This window comes from Carassius gibelio, chromosome B2 (genome assembly GCF_023724105.1).
Source record: "Carassius gibelio isolate Cgi1373 ecotype wild population from Czech Republic chromosome B2, carGib1.2-hapl.c, whole genome shotgun sequence".
Taxonomy (NCBI): domain Eukaryota; kingdom Metazoa; phylum Chordata; class Actinopteri; order Cypriniformes; family Cyprinidae; genus Carassius; species Carassius gibelio.
Genome location: NC_068397.1, coordinates 1266931 through 1285882, shown reverse-complemented (window position 1 = coordinate 1285882; position 18952 = coordinate 1266931). Strand labels below are relative to the sequence as shown.

The 18952-nt window shown below is 40.0% G+C and overlaps 1 protein-coding gene across 1 annotated transcript in view; it reads left to right on the top strand.

Moving 5' to 3' along the window:
• The window catches only part of LOC127950468 (adenylate cyclase type 1-like), a 50622-nt gene that overhangs the window by 22127 nt on the left and 9543 nt on the right, over positions 1–18952 (top strand). The window contains exons 5-8 of the mRNA XM_052547550.1: positions 7744–7871; positions 9382–9540; positions 9629–9770; positions 18712–18867. Of these exons, the coding sequence (XP_052403510.1) occupies positions 7744–7871; positions 9382–9540; positions 9629–9770; positions 18712–18867 (585 nt within the window). The remainder of the gene's footprint in view (positions 1–7743; positions 7872–9381; positions 9541–9628; positions 9771–18711; positions 18868–18952) is intronic.

Here is an 18952-nt window from a genome sequence, read left to right as displayed (position 1 = left end):
TGTTTTGCTTAAAAGATAGTTAACACAAAATGTCAGTTCAATTCACAACAATTCACACTTATTTATTATTATTATTATTATTATTATTATTATTTATTTATTTTTTTACCATAGTGCTCTTTTTACAACATTATTTTATAGCAAGTTTTTAATCAATGGGATTAAACTCATAATTTCATGTAGAATACACTTCGTTATTTATACAACATAACATTAATATTAGGATTATAGGCTATCTGGAAAAAGGACCCGAATGCACATGAACAAATCCGCGGGGCTCTGAATGACGTTCAGAAACACTGTCAACTAAACTATAAAAACTCACCAGGGTTTATTGGAATGGTGTTCTCATTATATATAATTATGTGTATGACAGTACCACTCATAGTTATTAATATTCTCCATTGTTGTTTGTCCTGCTTGCACTGCGTGCTGAAGAGATAATCACCGTAGTATGAAGCGCTTGAATGCATCTAATATCAGGTAAATAATATATCCACGATATATATAAACCGGCTGAAATGTTTTGAAATCACTTTCTCTTCTGAGTTTTACAAGCTCTTGGTGCATAAAGAAGATCTAAAGTTGCAAAGACTAAAGTCTCAAATCCAAAGAGATATTTTTATAAAACACGCCCCCACATCTCTACGTCACTATGTGGGAAGATTTGCATAACGCGGGCCAAATGTTCACGCAAAAAAAAAGAAGACGTACCTTTTCTTCTCTCTGTTGCCGCCAGCGCCATTTTGTGGAGAAGCTGCGTGTTTCATTGTGAAAATTAAACTACTTTGTTTGGCCATCCAAAAGAGCATGATATCTGCTTTCTCATGCCTGGAGCTGATCCGTGCTGTTCACTGAGGAAATACATTTCATAGCGAGTGAAGCAGAGTCCAGCCCTGGGTCGTCACGTGTGGTGACAGCAAGCCCCCGACCGCTCCTTCTTCGAATCCGTGGGCTATTCCTCAATCTTTGTAAGGACATTCAGGCATTATTGACTCACAGTCTGTAAGCAAGTTTTCATATTTAAAGAATTTGTCACTGATGATTCATACATGAGTTTGAGCAGTGTAGAGTAGACTTGTTGTTTGTCATTTCTCCAATCACAAATGCAGACATGGTTTAATGTTTATGTGGCGCGATATGCAATGCAACACATAGAAAGACAGTATAAGTCATTATAATCTGTAATTTTGTCCCCACTGGATACAACAACTGCCTCGTTTGTAATGAGTTTTATTGTTTTTTGTCCTGTCATGCCGGTTCACGCCGGGACACGCCATAACAGTTTATGTTGAGGAACGTAACATTTCTGTCAAAAGCTTAAAACATTTGGCCAATCAGAACACACTGAATAGCTGGCCAATCAGAGCACACCTTACTTTTCAGAATCATGAGGGGGCATAGAGGAGAAACAATAATGTACATTATGTGGAAAATAATGTGTTTTTGCCAGTTTCATATTCAAACTTTCAGTAAACTTTTTCATTTTTGACCCAATAGAATCTGGGCTTCTTTTAACATATATAGCCTACTGTTGATTATAAAATAGCAATTTATATATATATATATATATATATATATATATATATATATATATATATATATATATATATTGAATGTCAGATATTTTCTTTCTTGGGAATATTTTTTTTTTTCTGAATATTATTTAGTGATAAATATCAGGGTGTTTCATTCAGGGTCATTTTCAGTGTCTTGTATGCTCTCACCAGTTAAATCTCTCCTTACTGTCTTCATTAGGGTTTGTGAAGGTGCTCAAACGTGAAGACGTGTGCCTGTTCAAGTAAACATGTAGATGTATCTCAATGTAATCTAGACATTAGAATAGCTTACATTCACATGTGCCTATGAAATCCTTTAATCCATGGATTACACAGACATGTTTCTGTCAGCATCAGAAGGTCTTTCAGCAGGTCTGTGCTCCGTTTTCAGTGTGATTGTCGATCTGTGGTATGAGTTTGTTTCCTTGCAGGTCTCTTAGTTCCACGTTTCGTTTGATCCACTTATACTCCTTGTGTTTGTCTGCTGAATCTCACACATACTCATCCATATAATCACTTTAGACACTATCTCCATTCTTATGCTGTGTCTGAAGTATGTGTACAAGATTTGTTGTTAAATTGTTGTGCATTGTATTGCTAAATATTTACTGATATTTTTAAAAAAGTGTCACTTTTGGTAGGGGTACACTATATATAAACATAACTTTTTGCAACAAAGATTGCAAAAGTTCTCTGTGTGACAATAACATAATGAATTATCTTTCTAAAGTAATTTTTCTCTAAAGCAGTGGTTTTCAACCTGCGCGATGGTATTGCAAGTGGTCCGCCAATTACCATTAAAAGAAATAGTAATATTGTTCACATTTGTAAAAATTTCTAAGTCATAACATAATTACATCATTTCTTATATATATATTTATATACATATTCTTATTTTATATATATATATCTATATATATATATATATATATATCTATATATATATATATATATATATATATATATATATATATATATATATATATATATATATATATATATATATAAAATAAGAAAAAAATATTAAACTAATAATGCTTCCACTATTCGAGCTCGCTGATTGGTTTAAGAATAAACCGCCAATTTATGTTAGATATTTTTGCTGCATATGCTACAGAACAACAGCAGTTTCACCAAGCGGTGCTGCCAGCTTGAGTTATTTTCTGTTCATTGCCAATTTATTCAATAAAGACAGTTAACAATCTAGCTTCTAAGTTATTAACCCAACAATAGTGGGGTCAGTTAATTTTTTTGCAGTGGGCCGCACAAACATATGCGTTTGTTTGTGTGGGCTGCGAGTCGAAAAAGTTTGGGAACCACCAAAAGGTATTTGCTCTGAATCCCAGGTGAAAATTGTCATTTTGACCCTCCATTACAATATAGTAGATTACTCAGTATATAGACATCTGAGATGTTTAATATTTTAGCTTTCATGAAGTCTTTATGTTTGTCCTCATTCAGGAAAAAAAGTCTACATCAAAATCACATATTTTCAGCCAGGGAAGTTTCTGAAGTGGGGTTGACAAAAAATATCCAATAGCACTGTTTCTTTAAGTGTACAATTTTTTTTTTTTTTATTAGAAGAAAAACGTACTAAAAGCACCTTTTATCCAATGCTTTTATCCAAATTTCCAAAACAAACACACACTTATGAATGAGAGAGGCAAAAAAAAAACTGAAAAAAAAAACAGAAGCAATTTATCCTAGAGATGTCAACAGTATTAACAGAACCTTTTTATTGTAGTTCCAAGATAAACCTGAACTTGTGTCGAAGTGAATAAAACAGGAAGGACAAAGCAGGTTACTATGGAAATATAAAACATGAGCAGTGCCTGTATTTTTGGTGGTTGTGGGTGAATAAGTGCCTGTGGGAGATGAGTATCTTGAGCTGGCTCTTGAGAGTTGTGATGGTCTCAGCAGGTCTGGTGGTGTTTTGCAGGCACAGAAAGAGTTAATATTGTAGTTGGCATCGTTTTGACCTGGTTATAATGGTTATATGAGATAAGCTCATTTAATCAGCCCTGATTAGAGCTGTGTATCATCTGTGTAGTGACAGTAGAGGTTGTGTATATGGACAATTGGAGGGGACCAAGCACTGAACCCTGTGGCACCCCAGTGTTTACCCTTTGCCTCAACAAACCCTCAAAGGATCTGCTTATGTCAGTGAACTACAGATCCTCTAACAGCAAGAAGCATCTTATGTTTCCCCTGTTGAAGGCAGTGGACAGGTCTAGAATGATGATTTGGAGTGACCTTATGCCAGCTGCAGAGTTTTAGCTGCTCCTTTACTCCTCTCCTGAATGTCTTATAAAAGAAAAAAGAGAGAGTTGAATGAACACAGTTTTGACAGGAGAGGGACCGATCTATAGGGTTAAGTATTGTTTTATATAGTATAGTCATCAGCTTAATCGAGTTGTGGGAAAGATCCCAATAATAAGACATGTAAGAGGATTGTGGAGTGGAACGCTCTTCATTTGGCAAAACCACTTCAGAAGATTCAGTTTAATCCAATTAAGAGTTTATATGGTGTGACGTGCAGACTCACCGACTTTGCATCATGGGAAAGCAGTTGTGATTGTAGCTGACCCAGGATCAGTTATGGATCAGGATTAGAGTGAGGCTGTGTTTCACAAGACCACTTCACTAAGCATACTCAAGACCTGTGATTATTGTAAAGGTTTGACATGTTCCTACTGTAAAGCATATGCATTTTATTGGAGCAATGACACATGTTGATCTTGGACATTAAGGATCCACTTTCTTCTTTTTATTGTTTAGACAAGCTCTGAAACAAAATCTGCTTCAACATCCAATAACTGCGAGTTTAAAAATGGATAGCACAGCAGCCAAATTTCAGGGCTTATAGGGGGTAGCTCTGTTGGAGCCTGTCCTCCAACAAAAAACGACCATATAGGTCGTTTGTGCAAGCATTCATTACGACCTATATTTACATTTTAAAGAAGCTTTAATTGAAAAAAAATAATGACAGTATTGCGTTGCATCTGTCGTCATGAATTGACCTATAACGTCATTACCAATCAAAACTCAGGTTTATTTAAAAGCAATGTGTGGGCGTTTTACACTGATCTCACAGTATTTCCTACATATTTTACTACTGTAGGTGGTTTATTCGTTCGATTGCCAACACCTAACCCCACCCCTAAACCTTACCCTCACAGAAATCATGCTAAATTATGATTTATTGAGAATATACATTTTCGTGCACGTCTGTTCTCTGGGATCAAACCCATGATAGCTTTATTACATATCAAGGTATAATGCAATAATCTACAACTGAGCTACATGAAACGCAAACCAGAGGGCAAATAAAATAGTACAAAACATTAATATGAAAACGAGCTTGTGCCGATAGGGGCACAATTGTAGTATAAGCTCTGATGGGTCGTATATTTCAGGGATTTGGACAAACAACCTATACAAGCCTATTGGTTGGAGGACAGGTTGCTCTGTTGACTTTGCCTCAACAAAGCTGGACCAACAAGATGTAAAAGATGCTGAATTTGCTCCTGTGGCAGGCACATTTTTTGTAGAACTGTATCGTTTGACACAATAGCTATTCTGATACTATTATGAGAAATGATTATGCAAGTGCATACACAGTACACTAGCTGGCTCTGCAGACGCAGCTGTCTTTGATTTCGAACAAGGACAGCTATTTTCTGTCTCCCTGCCATAGTTTGACCAAACTCCCAATCACATTCATTCATTTTAAATAGACTCCTAATTATGTGCTGCCTAATTGTTTGCAAGCTAGTGTGCCTTTTTATATTAGAACAGCCATCAGTTTGATGACAGTTTAATTCTTTGCATAAAAACACTTTTAATTAACTGAACACTAATTGAACACTGGATGTATTACAACTTTACAATTTTAATATTTATTTGGTTTTGCACTTTTTCTTGCCACAGAATTGTAAATGACTGAAATGTGAAGAAGCTTCTTTCACTGTGGTGGCCACTAGCGGCTTGAACTGTGAACAGTGATAGGTACAGCTAAGAGTGGTCCAGACTAACCCTATGAACTAATGACTTACAGAAGGTATACTTAACTAAGAGCGTATGGGAAACATGTATTAACGTAAGGTAGAACTTAATGTATAACTTAATAACGACATAGCATTAAGGTTTCGGGAAAGACAGCCCAGTCTCAAATTTTCAGTAATGACAGCCATCCTGATGAGTCTGAAAATGAAAACCTCAGCTGCAAAAATCAAGTGAAAAGCTCTGGATTTAGTTTGGATTGGATTGTAATGTAGATTGTGTGACACCTAATAAACACGTCAAGTAAAAGGAAAGAGCTAGAGCCCTTCGGGTATAATGAACCAGCCCCAGACATGATGTGAATGAGAGATTTATTCATTACTCATTTACTCATTTGTTCAAATGTTCTCTCTATATGAGGGTGAGGGTGAAAACACAAATAGTACACTCATTTCTGGGCTCATCTGCTTTTGTGAGCACAACTTTTATTTGTTTGTACCAAAAAGAAATTTAATAAAACCACGAGTTCTAAGACTAATCCTGTCTTCTTCCTTCCACTCTTTGAACCTTATCACAGTAATATTATTAATAAGGTCATTTATATTAGCTTTATAATGTTATCGATATTTATTATTATCAAATTTGTTCCTCCTCTGTCACTGTTTTAAAACATTAGGGCACATTAAGTGTTGTGAATGTCCCGTGCCTTGAACTAAACATTGACTGTATTTCTTTATACTTGAGTCCAAGTTTAAAATGAAACTCTACGAACCATTCCATTGTGAACATACTAAACTATGAACCACCGCAAGGAAACAAAAAATTTTTGTGAGAGAATGCAAAAAAAAAAAAAAAAAGTAAAAATATTTTTTTGATGAAAAAAAAAAAAATAACCATAAATGTCCTTTTAGGGGCTCCGTAATTAAGACATAAGAATTGTATTTTTTTTTTTATACTGTAAGTTTAAATATTCATTTTTTTAAAGTGCAGTTAAAATATAATTGTATTACAATATAAAATATTTCTGTCTTAGAGATAATAATAGTAATAACACAAATATAAGATTATTTATTATATATATATTACTATATTTTTTGTTGTATTTAATTTATTTGGCTTCATAAAATCTCTCTGTGAATGTGATGTGGTCTGGATGACTGAGATCACATCAGATTGCACCAGGTTGGTCTGCATTTAACTTTTTAAACATACAGACATTTCTAAAACTGTTTCAATGTTATGCCCTTAATGTTGTAGCAGATGTCACCATGGTATTGGAAATTTAATTGACTATTGATATTTTACAAGGTATCATATCATAGGTATAAATTCCTGCACTAGACTGTGTTGAACTCGTACTGCAGGACTCAAATTAACTACGCTCATATAAACCCTGTACAAGAAGGGAGTGGGGTGTGATGTCCTGAAGAGCCACTGAAAGAAACAAAGGGGGTTAGAAGTAAGAAGATGGAAAAACTGAGATGTGTGGACCTGTGGCAAGTAGAAGCAGCTTCATGTTGCTTTGTCTGCTTTAGCTGTAGGCCGTGGGAAAGTGGAAGGGTGAGTGACATTAAATGGGACACGCTGAAATTGCCTGAGTAGCCTACAGTGTTGCTGACTTTGACAATTCCTCAAGCCTTGTTCACATTAAACAGTTTCCGTTGAAAATGCATCTTTAAATCAGAGCAGATGCATTTGAACATGTGGTTTTTACGTTGTAGTATGGATTGTGGAAACGGAGGCTTTTGAAAAAGATGAAGCATGTTTAGTCTTGTAACGCATTGTACCAGTAGACATGTTTATACCAATAACGTTAATTGCAGTTGTGCTATTCACTTTCACACTGCTGCTAGAGATATTTATTTTGCACGCTCTTCATAATACGGTCCTAAAAACTAAAATAAATAATTAAAAAAATTACTCAGAAATGCTGTCCTGGGGCAAAACACAAGCACAGTTGCATTTTTGATAAATACTGAGTGAGCGCACCAGTGAATGATGAAATATTTCCATAAATGAATTGATCCTGCCAGAATAATTGCACGAAACTTATGTCTGTGTTATCTCAGTGAGGTTAGGAACTGATTTTAGGAATAAATTATGGGTAAGGTTTGGTGTAGGGGTAGGGACTGGGTTTCCTGTGTGAAACAGGCCTCATGCTTCATGTTTTCTTCATCTGCAGGAGAATCACTGTCGGCGGATCAAGATTCTGGGCGACTGCTACTACTGTGTGTCCGGCCTGACGCAGCCCAAGACGGATCACGCTCACTGCTGCGTGGAGATGGGTCTGGACATGATCGACACCATCACGTGAGTGTGTGCCGCTGATGAAGGCTCTTCTCAAGGGCAGCTGGGTGACGAGTGTTCAATCACACACACTTGACTCCAGTGTGTACTATATCCAGCGCTGCTTCCCCAGTCCTCCTGTGAGGATATGTGCTGAGGAATACTCTGGCTCGTCTCAGTCAAAGTCTCAGACATCTGAATTATGATTATGAATATTATGTACTTTTCCTTGTGATAACTGAATCTTCCCCAAATCATCTTCAGAACCATGTGGACAAAACCGTTTAAAGATGTCTGATGAAAACCATTTGAACTTTTGAAATAAAACTTAGCAACATGCCCTTCTTAAAATTGAATTTTATTCTTATTTATTTATTTATTTGGCTTTTTACTTCTTAAATTGTAAACTCACTCAAAAATGATCCTTCCGTCATCGTTTAGTCTCCCTCGTGTGTCCTTTACCTGCATGTCTTCTGAAGGGATAAGTTGGATAATAAACAGTGCAACAAACTGAGGGTGAGCAAATTAATTTGGGTAAACTATCCCTGATGAAGATTTTTTGGCCACAACACATCTGTGTGTGGATTAGATTTTTTATTTCAAATCACCACAGTCATGATTTAAAAAAGTAGAGTCACTTTATCCTCCAGGAACTCTTTACATATTTTGTTCATAACTATTTTTATATACTTTAGAGTTATTCTCTTACCCAACAACAAATCCGATGGCAAAGCAACAAAAAGGTGAAAATCTGCATCTTCTGGAGTTATCACACAAAAGTGTATACGTGCAGCACCACCTACTGGTTACAGTTAGACATAAACATATTACAATATACTGGACACAACTGGCCACAACTCTCCTGCTTGTCAAGGCTGCATTTATATAATCAAAAACAGTAATATTGTGAAATTATAATTCAATTTCAAACAGCTGTTTACTATGTTAATATGTGTTAAACTGTAATTTATTTCTGTGATGCGCAGCTGTATTTTAATTTTTTATTACTCCAGTCTTCAGTGTCACATTTATTCTAATATACTGATTTACTGCATGATATTTTTGTGGAAACCGTGATACAGTTCCATTCAAAATACTTTTTTGATTCCTTTTTTTTTTTTTTGTGATCAAGGATGTATTAAATTGATAAAAAGTGTCAGTAAATACATTTACAGTGTTACAAAACATTTCTATTTCAGATAAATGCTGTTCTGAACTCTATTCATCTTTCTATTCTTCAAAAAATCAAATGTATCACAGTTTCCACAACAATATTCAGAGCACAACTGTTTTCAACACAGACAATGATCAGAAAAAAAGTTATAATAAATTGTTATAATATTTTACAGTATTGATGTTTGTACTGTATCTTTGATCAAATAAATGCAGCCTTGGTGAGCAGAAGAGACTTCTTTTAAAACCGTGTAAAAAGTCTTCTGACAGCTAGTGTAAACAGCTGGATTTAAGGCTCTTTAAACTACTTTTCATGTAAATCTTGTTTTATGGAGCTGTTGGGCATGATTGTGTTGTTCAGGTCGGTGGCTGAAGCTACAGAGGTGGATCTGAACATGCGTGTGGGTCTGCACACGGGACGGGTGCTCTGTGGCGTGTTGGGTCTCAGGAAGTGGCAGTATGACGTGTGGTCGAATGATGTGACGCTGGCTAACATGATGGAGGCTGGAGGACTGCCGGGGTGAGGATCCCAAACACTCATCATCACACTCCTCTCCAGACCCTGAGCTGTTAAGAGCTGTTTCTCCTCTCGTCTGCTCGCTCTACAGGAAGGTGCACATCACTCGCTCCACGCTGGACTGTCTGAATGGAGATTACGAGGTGGAGCCGGGAAACGGCCGCGAGAGACACTCGTTCCTGCTCAAACACGACATCGAGACCTTCTTCATAGTGCCATCTCACCGCAGGAAGGTGTGTCTGCAGATAACAGGAAACATTCCCACAAGTTCCACTAACATATTTCCAGAGATCCTTTAGACGTTTTGTTTAGTAAACATTATTTAATATTTGATATACATTCTCATAATGTAGAGAAAAGCATTCTTAGAACAACATTCTTTGATCGGCTTTATGATGTTATTTTTACTCAGTGAATGCTCTTGTAGTGTTGAGAGATAAAAATGTTATATCAGCATTCTCAAAGCATCTTTAAGATGTTGTTTATTAGTTAATGAACATTCTCAATGTTGAGAGAAAACACTCTTAGGATAGTAAAAATAAACCACACTCAAATAATTTTAGATTTTGGGTGAAAATAAAGTTAGAAGAAGAATTTAAGAATTATTTTCTAAGTTTTAATTAAAGTTACAATCACAATAAAAATTTACTCGGTTACTAACTTACCCGTTTAGTTACTATCTTACTCTGTAGTTACAGCTTACTAACTAACTCGGTTACTAACTAAAAGAGCTGTAGTCAAGTCCAGCTTTGTCGAGTCCAAGACAAGTCCAAGACCAGGATTAGTCGAGACCGAAAGTTTTGAGTCCAAGTCAAGGCCGTGTCCAGATGAGAGAGAAAAAAAAAAGAATCCTCTTCAAGACCACATAAACTACTGATAATGTGATGCGAGAGACAGCATATCTCCTGTTCTAAGAAAATAATTTTACATTATTTGTTACGATCAAAAAGCCTGTGCAAATTAACATGTAGGACAGAGGTCTCCAAACTAGATCCTGGATGGCCAATGTCCTGCAGAGTTTAGCTCCAACTGGCCTTAACACACCTATCTGGAAGATTCTAGTGTGTCTAGTTAGAGCTTGATTAGCTGCTTCAAGTGTGCTTAATTAGGGTTCGAGCTAAACTCTAAATGACACTGGGAGTTTGGAGCTGCAGGATCAAATTATTTTTTATGTACTTTATTTACATTTTATTTACTTTATAATGCTTCATTTTGCTGACATTATGTCTGTGGTCAAAATTAAAATCACTGATGCCATGGCACAACACACACACACACACACACACACACACACAAAGCTTGCGATATGAAAAATGTGCACGGTTAAGTCTATAAGGGATATGTTTGGCTTTACTGGGCATGCACACAGCATACACACAGTCATACTGTCCAACATTAATTAGTATTTCATTATTGTAAAGGATAAGTTTAAAGCTATCTAGGTGTAGATACATCTAAACTTTTCAGAATGCAGCAAGTGCACCTCTGGTCATGAACATCCTTTTCCGGGTGATTGGGTGTAAAGCGTAAAGGAGGAGGTTGGGACAGTTGCGGGTCTCTTCAAGAAATAAGTTGGGCAATGAGAGTTGTCTTTTGAGGTGAAGAGGTCAACCTCCGCCTTGCCAAAAATCTCCCATATTTTCGGAACTGTTTGTGGGTGGAGCATCCCCTCTTCTGAGGGGACATTGCTCTGGGACAGCATATCCGCTCCTTGGTTCAACTTGCCCAGCACATACGTCGCTCTCTGCAAATGCAAGTTCATCTGAGCCCATTCCAAGAGGAGCTCTACTAGAACAAAGAAGCGCTTTGAGGAGAGTCATTCCCGGCGATGCAGGACACTACCGTCATGCTTTCTGATCTGACCAGGACGTGGTCTGGGAACACAGGTACATACGGTCTGGAGTGGGGTCAGCATGAGATCGCTCATCTCAGGGCACCAAGGTCCTCTGCCCTGCTGTTTTTTCCTAGCAGGTTCCTTGGAGGAATAAAATGGGAGGGTGTTAGAGGCGGAGTCAGTTTCTGGATCTGGAAGACCAGTGCTGCTGCGGATGCTGAAGGCGGCTGTGGAAGCGGCAAATCAGCTAAGCAGAGAGGGCTCTTGATCCACTGCGAGGTGTTTCTATGGCGAAGCTTCAAGTCTCGTAGTATCAGCAAATATAATTGTCTTTGCTGAAGGAGAAGAAATCTGATGATCCTATGGCGATATGTCCCCCTATATAGCCAGATAGCCCCCCCCCCCATTCTGGTGGGCTTCGTCACTATAGGCTCGTGCAGCTCTGCCACCAAGCCATTGGTTCGTTTTTTAATTCACTACATGAACCAATGGCTGTGCAGTTACACTGCCTTATTGAAAAGGCTTCAGTCATTCCACACACCACTCTGCCGCATTCCTCCACACCACTCTGCCGACCAGATTCTGGGTCAGCCAGCAACTTCATCTCCAACGCCCTCTGCCGTCAGCTCAAACTCCCTACCACGGCCATGCCATCAGCCTACCAGGTCCACACAATCACCGCTAGGCCGCTAAGCAGGAGGTGCGTGCGCCATAGTGTGGGCCACATATCCCTCCAAACTGGACTACTCCATCACGAGGAGATCCATCTGCTGGTTCTGGAGGAATCCACCGCTGACTTAATTCTAGGGCATCCTTGGCTGGAGCAGCACAACGCCGTGATTTCCTGGAAGACGGGCGATATCCAGAAGTGGGGCGAGGCCTGTTTCCAATCATGTATCTCGGTTGTCCAGTTCCAGTTACACCTTCCCCTGAACCTCTCCCAGTCTACACCGCGTCCATAGAGAGCCCAGTTGAAAATCAGTCCATCGCTATTCCTCAATCCTACGGCCCCTTCAGCGACGTCTTCTTCCCTAAACGGGCCTCCAAGCTGCCTCCACACCGGCCGTGTCATCGATCTGCTGCCGGTTGAACCAGTGCCAAAAGGAAGGATTTATCCAGTATCCATTCCCGAGGAGAAGGCCATGGAGGATTACATCAAGGAGGCGCTGGCCCAAGATTATATTTGTCCATCCACCTCCCCTGCTGCTTCAAGCTTTTTCTTCGTGGAGAAGAAGGACGGAGGCTTGAGGCCATGTATAGACTACCGAGCTCTCAATAACATCACAGTTAAATTTAGATACCCACTTCCCCTCATCCCTGCTGCCTTGGAACATCTCCGTGGTGCCACTGTGTTCACCAAGTTGAACCTCAGTAGCGCTTACAACATCATCCGGATACGTGAGGGGGATGAGTGGAAGACCGCCTTCATCACCCTTACTGGTCACTACGAATATTGTGTCATGCCATATGGACTTGTTAACGCCCCCTCCGTATTCCAGGATTTCATTCACGAAGTGCTCCAGGATTTCCTCCACAAGTTCGTCTTGGTCTATATCGATGATATCCTCATCTACTCCCGGAGCCTGGCAGAACATCAACGCCACGTTGCGGAGGTCCTGCAACGCCTGAGGGACTACCAGCTCTACCTCAAGGCTGAAAAATGTTCCTTCCATCAGCCCTCAGTGCAGTTCCTTGGCTATACCATCAATAGCAGTGGCATTCGGATGGACAAGGGGAAGGTGAGCGCAGTCAAGAATTGGCCCACTCCAACCACCATCAAGGAGTTACAGCGTTTCCTAGGCTTTGCCAATTTCTACAGGCGGTTTATACGCAACTTCAGTTCCATCACCAGTCCTCTTACCAGTCTACTCTGCCAGAAACCTAAGTCTCTCTCCTGTACTCCTACCGCCACAGAAGCCTTCCAAACCCTGAAAGAGGCCTTTACGACTGCCCCACTCCATTTCCATCCCGATCGGCCCTTCGTTGTAGAAGTGGACGCCCCAACCACCGGAGTGGGAGCGGTCCTGTCTCAGCAGCAGGGGAACCCCAGCCGCCTCCATCCATGTGCCTTCTTCTCCCGGAAACTCAACCCGGCGGAGGTAAATTACGACATAGGAAATCAGGAACTGCAGGCCATCAAACTAGCTCTGGAGGAATGGAGGCATTGGCTAGAGGGAGCCAAACACCCATTTCAGGTCCTCACTGACCATAAGAAGCTAGAGTACCTTCAAGTAGCCAAAAGACTCAATCCCAGACAGGCCCGCCGGGCATTATTCTTCACTCGCTTCCAATTCACCATCTCGTACCGCCCAGGGGTGAAAAATGTAAAGGGTGATGCACTATCCAGATGCTACGCTCTCGAAGAGAAATCTGAAACTCCGTAAACCATCCTTCACGAAAGTATCAATGTCTCTCCTATAACTTGGTCTTCTGAAACTCTTCCTCCAACCGAGCCTCCTACCAACACCCCGCCAGGTTGCCCACCAGGACACCAATACATCCCCAGGACACGGCGCACTCCACTCATCCACTCCACTCATACGTCACTTGGCACTGGTCACCCGGGGGTCAATGAAACCCTCTCTTTGCTGAAGGAATGCTTCTGGTGGCCCAACATGGCCTCGGATGTCAGGAGGTACGTGAATGGATGTACCAGCTCTGCCATGTCCAAAAGCCCTCGCCATCTACCATCTGGCAAGCTCCATCCTCTGCCCGTTCCCAATCACCCGTGGTCACACCTAGGGGTGGATTTCATTACAGATCTCCCGCCTTCAGATAACAATACCTGTATTCTAGTCATAGTGGATAGATTTTCTAAATCCTGTCGTCTTCTTCCTCTAAAGGGCCTACCCACAGCCATGGAAATGGCTGAATTACTGTTCAACCATGTCTTCAGGTACTTCGGCTTTCGGCAGATATCGTATCGGACCAAGGCCCCCAGTTCATCTCCTGGGTGTGGAAAGCCTTCAATTCCCTCCTAGGTGTGGCCATCAGCCTGTCTTCCGGGTATCATCCTCAATCGAACGGGCAGATGGAAAGGAGGGTTCAGGAGATTGGACGCTTCCTCCGTACCTTCTGTCACGGCCACCAGAACTCCTGGAACCAATTCCTGGGGTGGGTCGAGTACGCACAAAACTCCCTCCGCCAACCCACCACCGGACTCACTCCTTTCCAGTCCGTACTCGGCTACCAACCACCTCTATTCCCCTGGTCAGGTGAACCCTCGGATGTCCCTGCCATCGACTACTGGTTCCGGGAGAGCGAGAGGGTCTGGGACGTGGCACATCACCAACTTCAGCGGGCACTTTGCAGACGTAGGATGACAACCGACCTTCGCCGATCTGAGCTACCTATCTAACTACCTACCCTGTCAGAAGGTCTGGCTGTCCACCCAGGACATCCGCCTGCATCTACCCTACCGCAAGCTCAGTCCCAGATTCATTGGCCCATTCACCATCACCCAGCAGATCAATCCGGTCACTTATAAACTCCAGCTTCCCCCTGAATACCGGATTCACCCTACATTCCATGTGTCACTTCTAAAACCTCACCATCCTTCTGTCTCTCCCTCCACAGAACCTGGCTAAGCCGAAGCCCCCCTCCTCTCCTCCTAGATGACGACGCAGCCTACACAGTCAAAGACATCCTGGACTCCCGGCGGAGTGATGGGCAGCTGGAATACCTAGTGGATTGGGAAGGATACGGTCCAGAGGAACATTCCTGGGTCCCACGCAATGACATCCTGGATCCTATCTTACTCGATACCTTCCACTACAATCATCCCAACCGACCAGCTCCCAGGGGAAGAGGACGCCCACCACGTCGTCGGGGTCCCCGGCCCTCAGGAGCAGGTCGTGGGGAGGGAGGTACTCTTACAAACACGCCAGGTTCCACCTCTACTCAATCACGACGCACGGAGTTCTAATCATACCCACCTGATCCACATCACTATCCCATCACCTCAGCACCATATAAGCCACACACACGCACTCAAGCTTTGTCCATTCACGTTTGCGACAAGATCATTCCTTTATGCTTAATATAAGGACTAACTCCTCTTCTACTCTCTCCAGCGTTTCTTCCGAAGACCCAGATCCCCAGTGTGCGTGTGTGTGGCTCACCTTCCCTCCAAGAAGTCTTCTACCAACCTGCACGGATCCTTCCTCGTACTCACTCATCGCTACCTGCTCCTCTGCTTGTGTCTGTTCAATAAACATCTTCATTCTGTTACTCCTCAGCTTCCCGAGTGATCCGTAACAATATTAATGTCTTATTCTGCATGAGCATAGTTTAGATCCCTTTATCCTTAAAACCCATTCCCAAACCTAACAACTACCTTACTAACAATTAATAAGCAGCAAATTAGGATTTTATTGAGGCAAAAGTAATAGTCAATAGTGAGAATTGGAGCATAAACAAAAGTGTGACTGTAATTTTTAAAAACAATGTTCACAATGTTTTTATAATCAAAATTTGTCACTTGGGTGCATTTATTCATGCCATTGTATATTACCAAACGAACAACAGAATTAACAGCGGTCAACTATACATAGACTACAAAAATTACAAAGAACTGCTAAATGTACAGTGGTGACCAGAGGCGTCATTCCCATTAGAACTGAGGGGCCAGAGTGGATTTTGGATGCAGCTTTCAAAAGCCAAAAAAATATTATAAATAATATTATTTATTTTGTTATAATCACACTGGTGTGATTAGAACATTTATCATCAGCTGCTAAATTAAAAACTGCATTCGCTGGCTGGCGTTGAGCCAGAAACACAGGTGTTTTTACAGTGCTCCGCATTACAACCAATCACACATGATTCTGTTAAGCTTATGAATGCAATGACCAATCAGAGGCGTTCAGATGAGTCATCGCTGAAATGCCACTGATTTGTTCACTTGCTCGCTGACTGAATTCTCTCGCAAATTCTCTCATCAGAAACAAAGTGCAGATGTGCGTACGAATGTAAGTAAGATATTCATTTCAAACTGTACACAGCTTTAGTGATTATAATAGGAGTTTTTGAGAGTGCTAGAACTCTGTCTAGAATGAATGAAACTGCTGTTTGATCATGTAAACATTCTTTGCTTTCTTTCTGTACAATGAAAGTGTTCTAATTAGTAACTTAAAATGTTTTTATTAAATTCACATTAAATACAAAGTCAGTCTTATTAAAAATATTTTATGGCATGCACCCATATCTGGTACTTAAGTAAAAAGACGGGTTTTTATGTGTAGTTTATAGATTACAGTATTAGACTACTTTGCCCATCGCACATTATATGTTATATTAACTAACAATAATGTATAATGGTGCAAAATTTACTTACACAGAATTGAGATATTTCATGAAATAGTTAACACATTTGGCAATATTTCGAATAAAAAGGAAAAAAGAAATGAAATAAAACATAAGCCTATATCAATTATACACTGCTATCGTGGCTGCTATGTGTCACATGACATGCATGACAAGCCACTGACCCCAAAGAACTTATACTGACAAGAAATGAAAGCCAAGTGAAAGTGCCCAGCAGCAGCCCTACGCTTCAGCCATTCTGGAGTGAAAGAGATTCGCCACTCCACTCGATTCTAGCTGTCGCTATGGCAAATATCAGCACATTAAAAAACAGACAGTACAGACCAAAAGTGTGGACACACCTTCTCATTCAAAGAGCTTTCTTTATTTTCATGACTATGAAAATTGTAGATTCACCCTGAAAGCATCAAAACTATGAATTAACACATGTGGAATTATATATGAAATTATATACATAACAAAAAAGTGTGAAACAACTGAAAATATGTCATATTGTAGGTTCTTCAAAGTAGCCACCTTTTGCTTTGATTACTGCTTTGCACACTCTTGGCATTCAGCTAGTCACCTGAAATGGTCTTCCAACAGTCTTGAAGGAGTTCCCCGAGAGAGGCTTAGCACTTGTTGGCCCTTTTACCTTCTGTCTGTGGTCCAGCGCACCCCTACGGAAATAAAGAAACCTCTTTGAATGAGAAGGTGTTTCCAATTTTTTGGTCTGTACTGTACACTGAAGCTGAAATACAGCCTGAATAATGACAACAATAACGTACAATCACTAGACTAGTGATCATCTAATCCTTTTAACAGTTTATTTTACAGACTTTATTTTAATCGCTTCCCTTTTTTCACAAAACCTTTTGTTGTCTAGAAACCATGTAAGTTTTGTGAATGTGTAAAGTTTTGGAAGCTCATTACTTAGTGTCATATCCATATAAATCATTATAATGGATTCTATGGCAGTTCCTAAAACGATTTAAGTTTACTTCTAGACTAAAAACAGTTAAACTTAGCAGGTGCATATGACACTTCAGTCTCACTTCAAAACAAAATATTCTTTACACTATGAACAATTGCCTGTGAGGGTCTTTGGGAAGACGATGAAAGGTGAGATTTTTAGTCTCACTGATAGTTTTTGCAGTGGATTGCCAAACATTGTGTTCTTGTCTTCCAATTTGACCTCTCTTTCATTGTTATTCTATTTCTGTATCTGTGTTGTTGTCAAGATGGAATTTTCACCCCAGAATGGCGCCCGCACTACAGAGGCGTCACCTAGTGGCTGTTACCCAAAAAACATCAGCGTTTTGCTGCTTGGTCTTCTATACTATTTGCTGACCACCCCCCCCCCCCCCCCCCAGTAATCCCCCTCAGCCCCCCCCCCCGCCCCACTGAAATAATGAGTGCATGATGCCCCTGTTTGTTTCCCTAGACAAAACCAGTCATAAGGGTCATTTTTTTATTTATTAAGTTTTATGCATCATTTCAAAGCTGAATAAATCATCTCTCCATTGATGTCTAGTTTGTCAGGAGGAAACTATTTGGCCAAGATACAACTATTTGAAAATCTAGAATCTAAAAAAAAAAAAAAAAAAAAAAAATCTATATCTATATCTAAATATAGAGAAAAACATCTTTAAAGTTGACCAAATGAAGTTCTTAGCGATGTATATTACTAATCAAAAATAAGTTTTGATTTATTTTCTGTAGGAAATTTACAAAATATCAACATGATCTTTCCTTAATATGCTAATAATTGTTGGCATAATTTTTTTTTGACTCATACAATGTTTTGTTGTCTATTGCTACAAATATACCTGTGCTACCTATGACTGCTTTTGTGCTCCAGGGACACATTTGGCTTCATTATACATTCTATGAATAAAGTAATTTGTCATTTCAGAATAAAGCTCGTATGTATATAAATGATGGCAGCGCTTTACAGTCTGTTTTTATTGTAAATATATGCCATTGTTCAACATGGCTGACATAATTTGAGCGGTTTGAGTGTGTTTTTTTTCCAGATTATTCCTGGTCTGATCCTGTCAGACATTAAACCTGCCAAAAAGATGAAGTTTAAGACGGTGTGTTTCTTGTTGGTGCAGCTCATGCACTGCCGCAAGATGTTCAAGGCTGAGATTCCCTTCTCCAATGTCATGAACTGTGAGGACGGGGACAAGGTATGATGAGACTCTGAGAAAACACATCTTGCTGAATGAATCATGCTGATACTGATGTGTCTGAGATCTGCAGCTGATGCTGTCA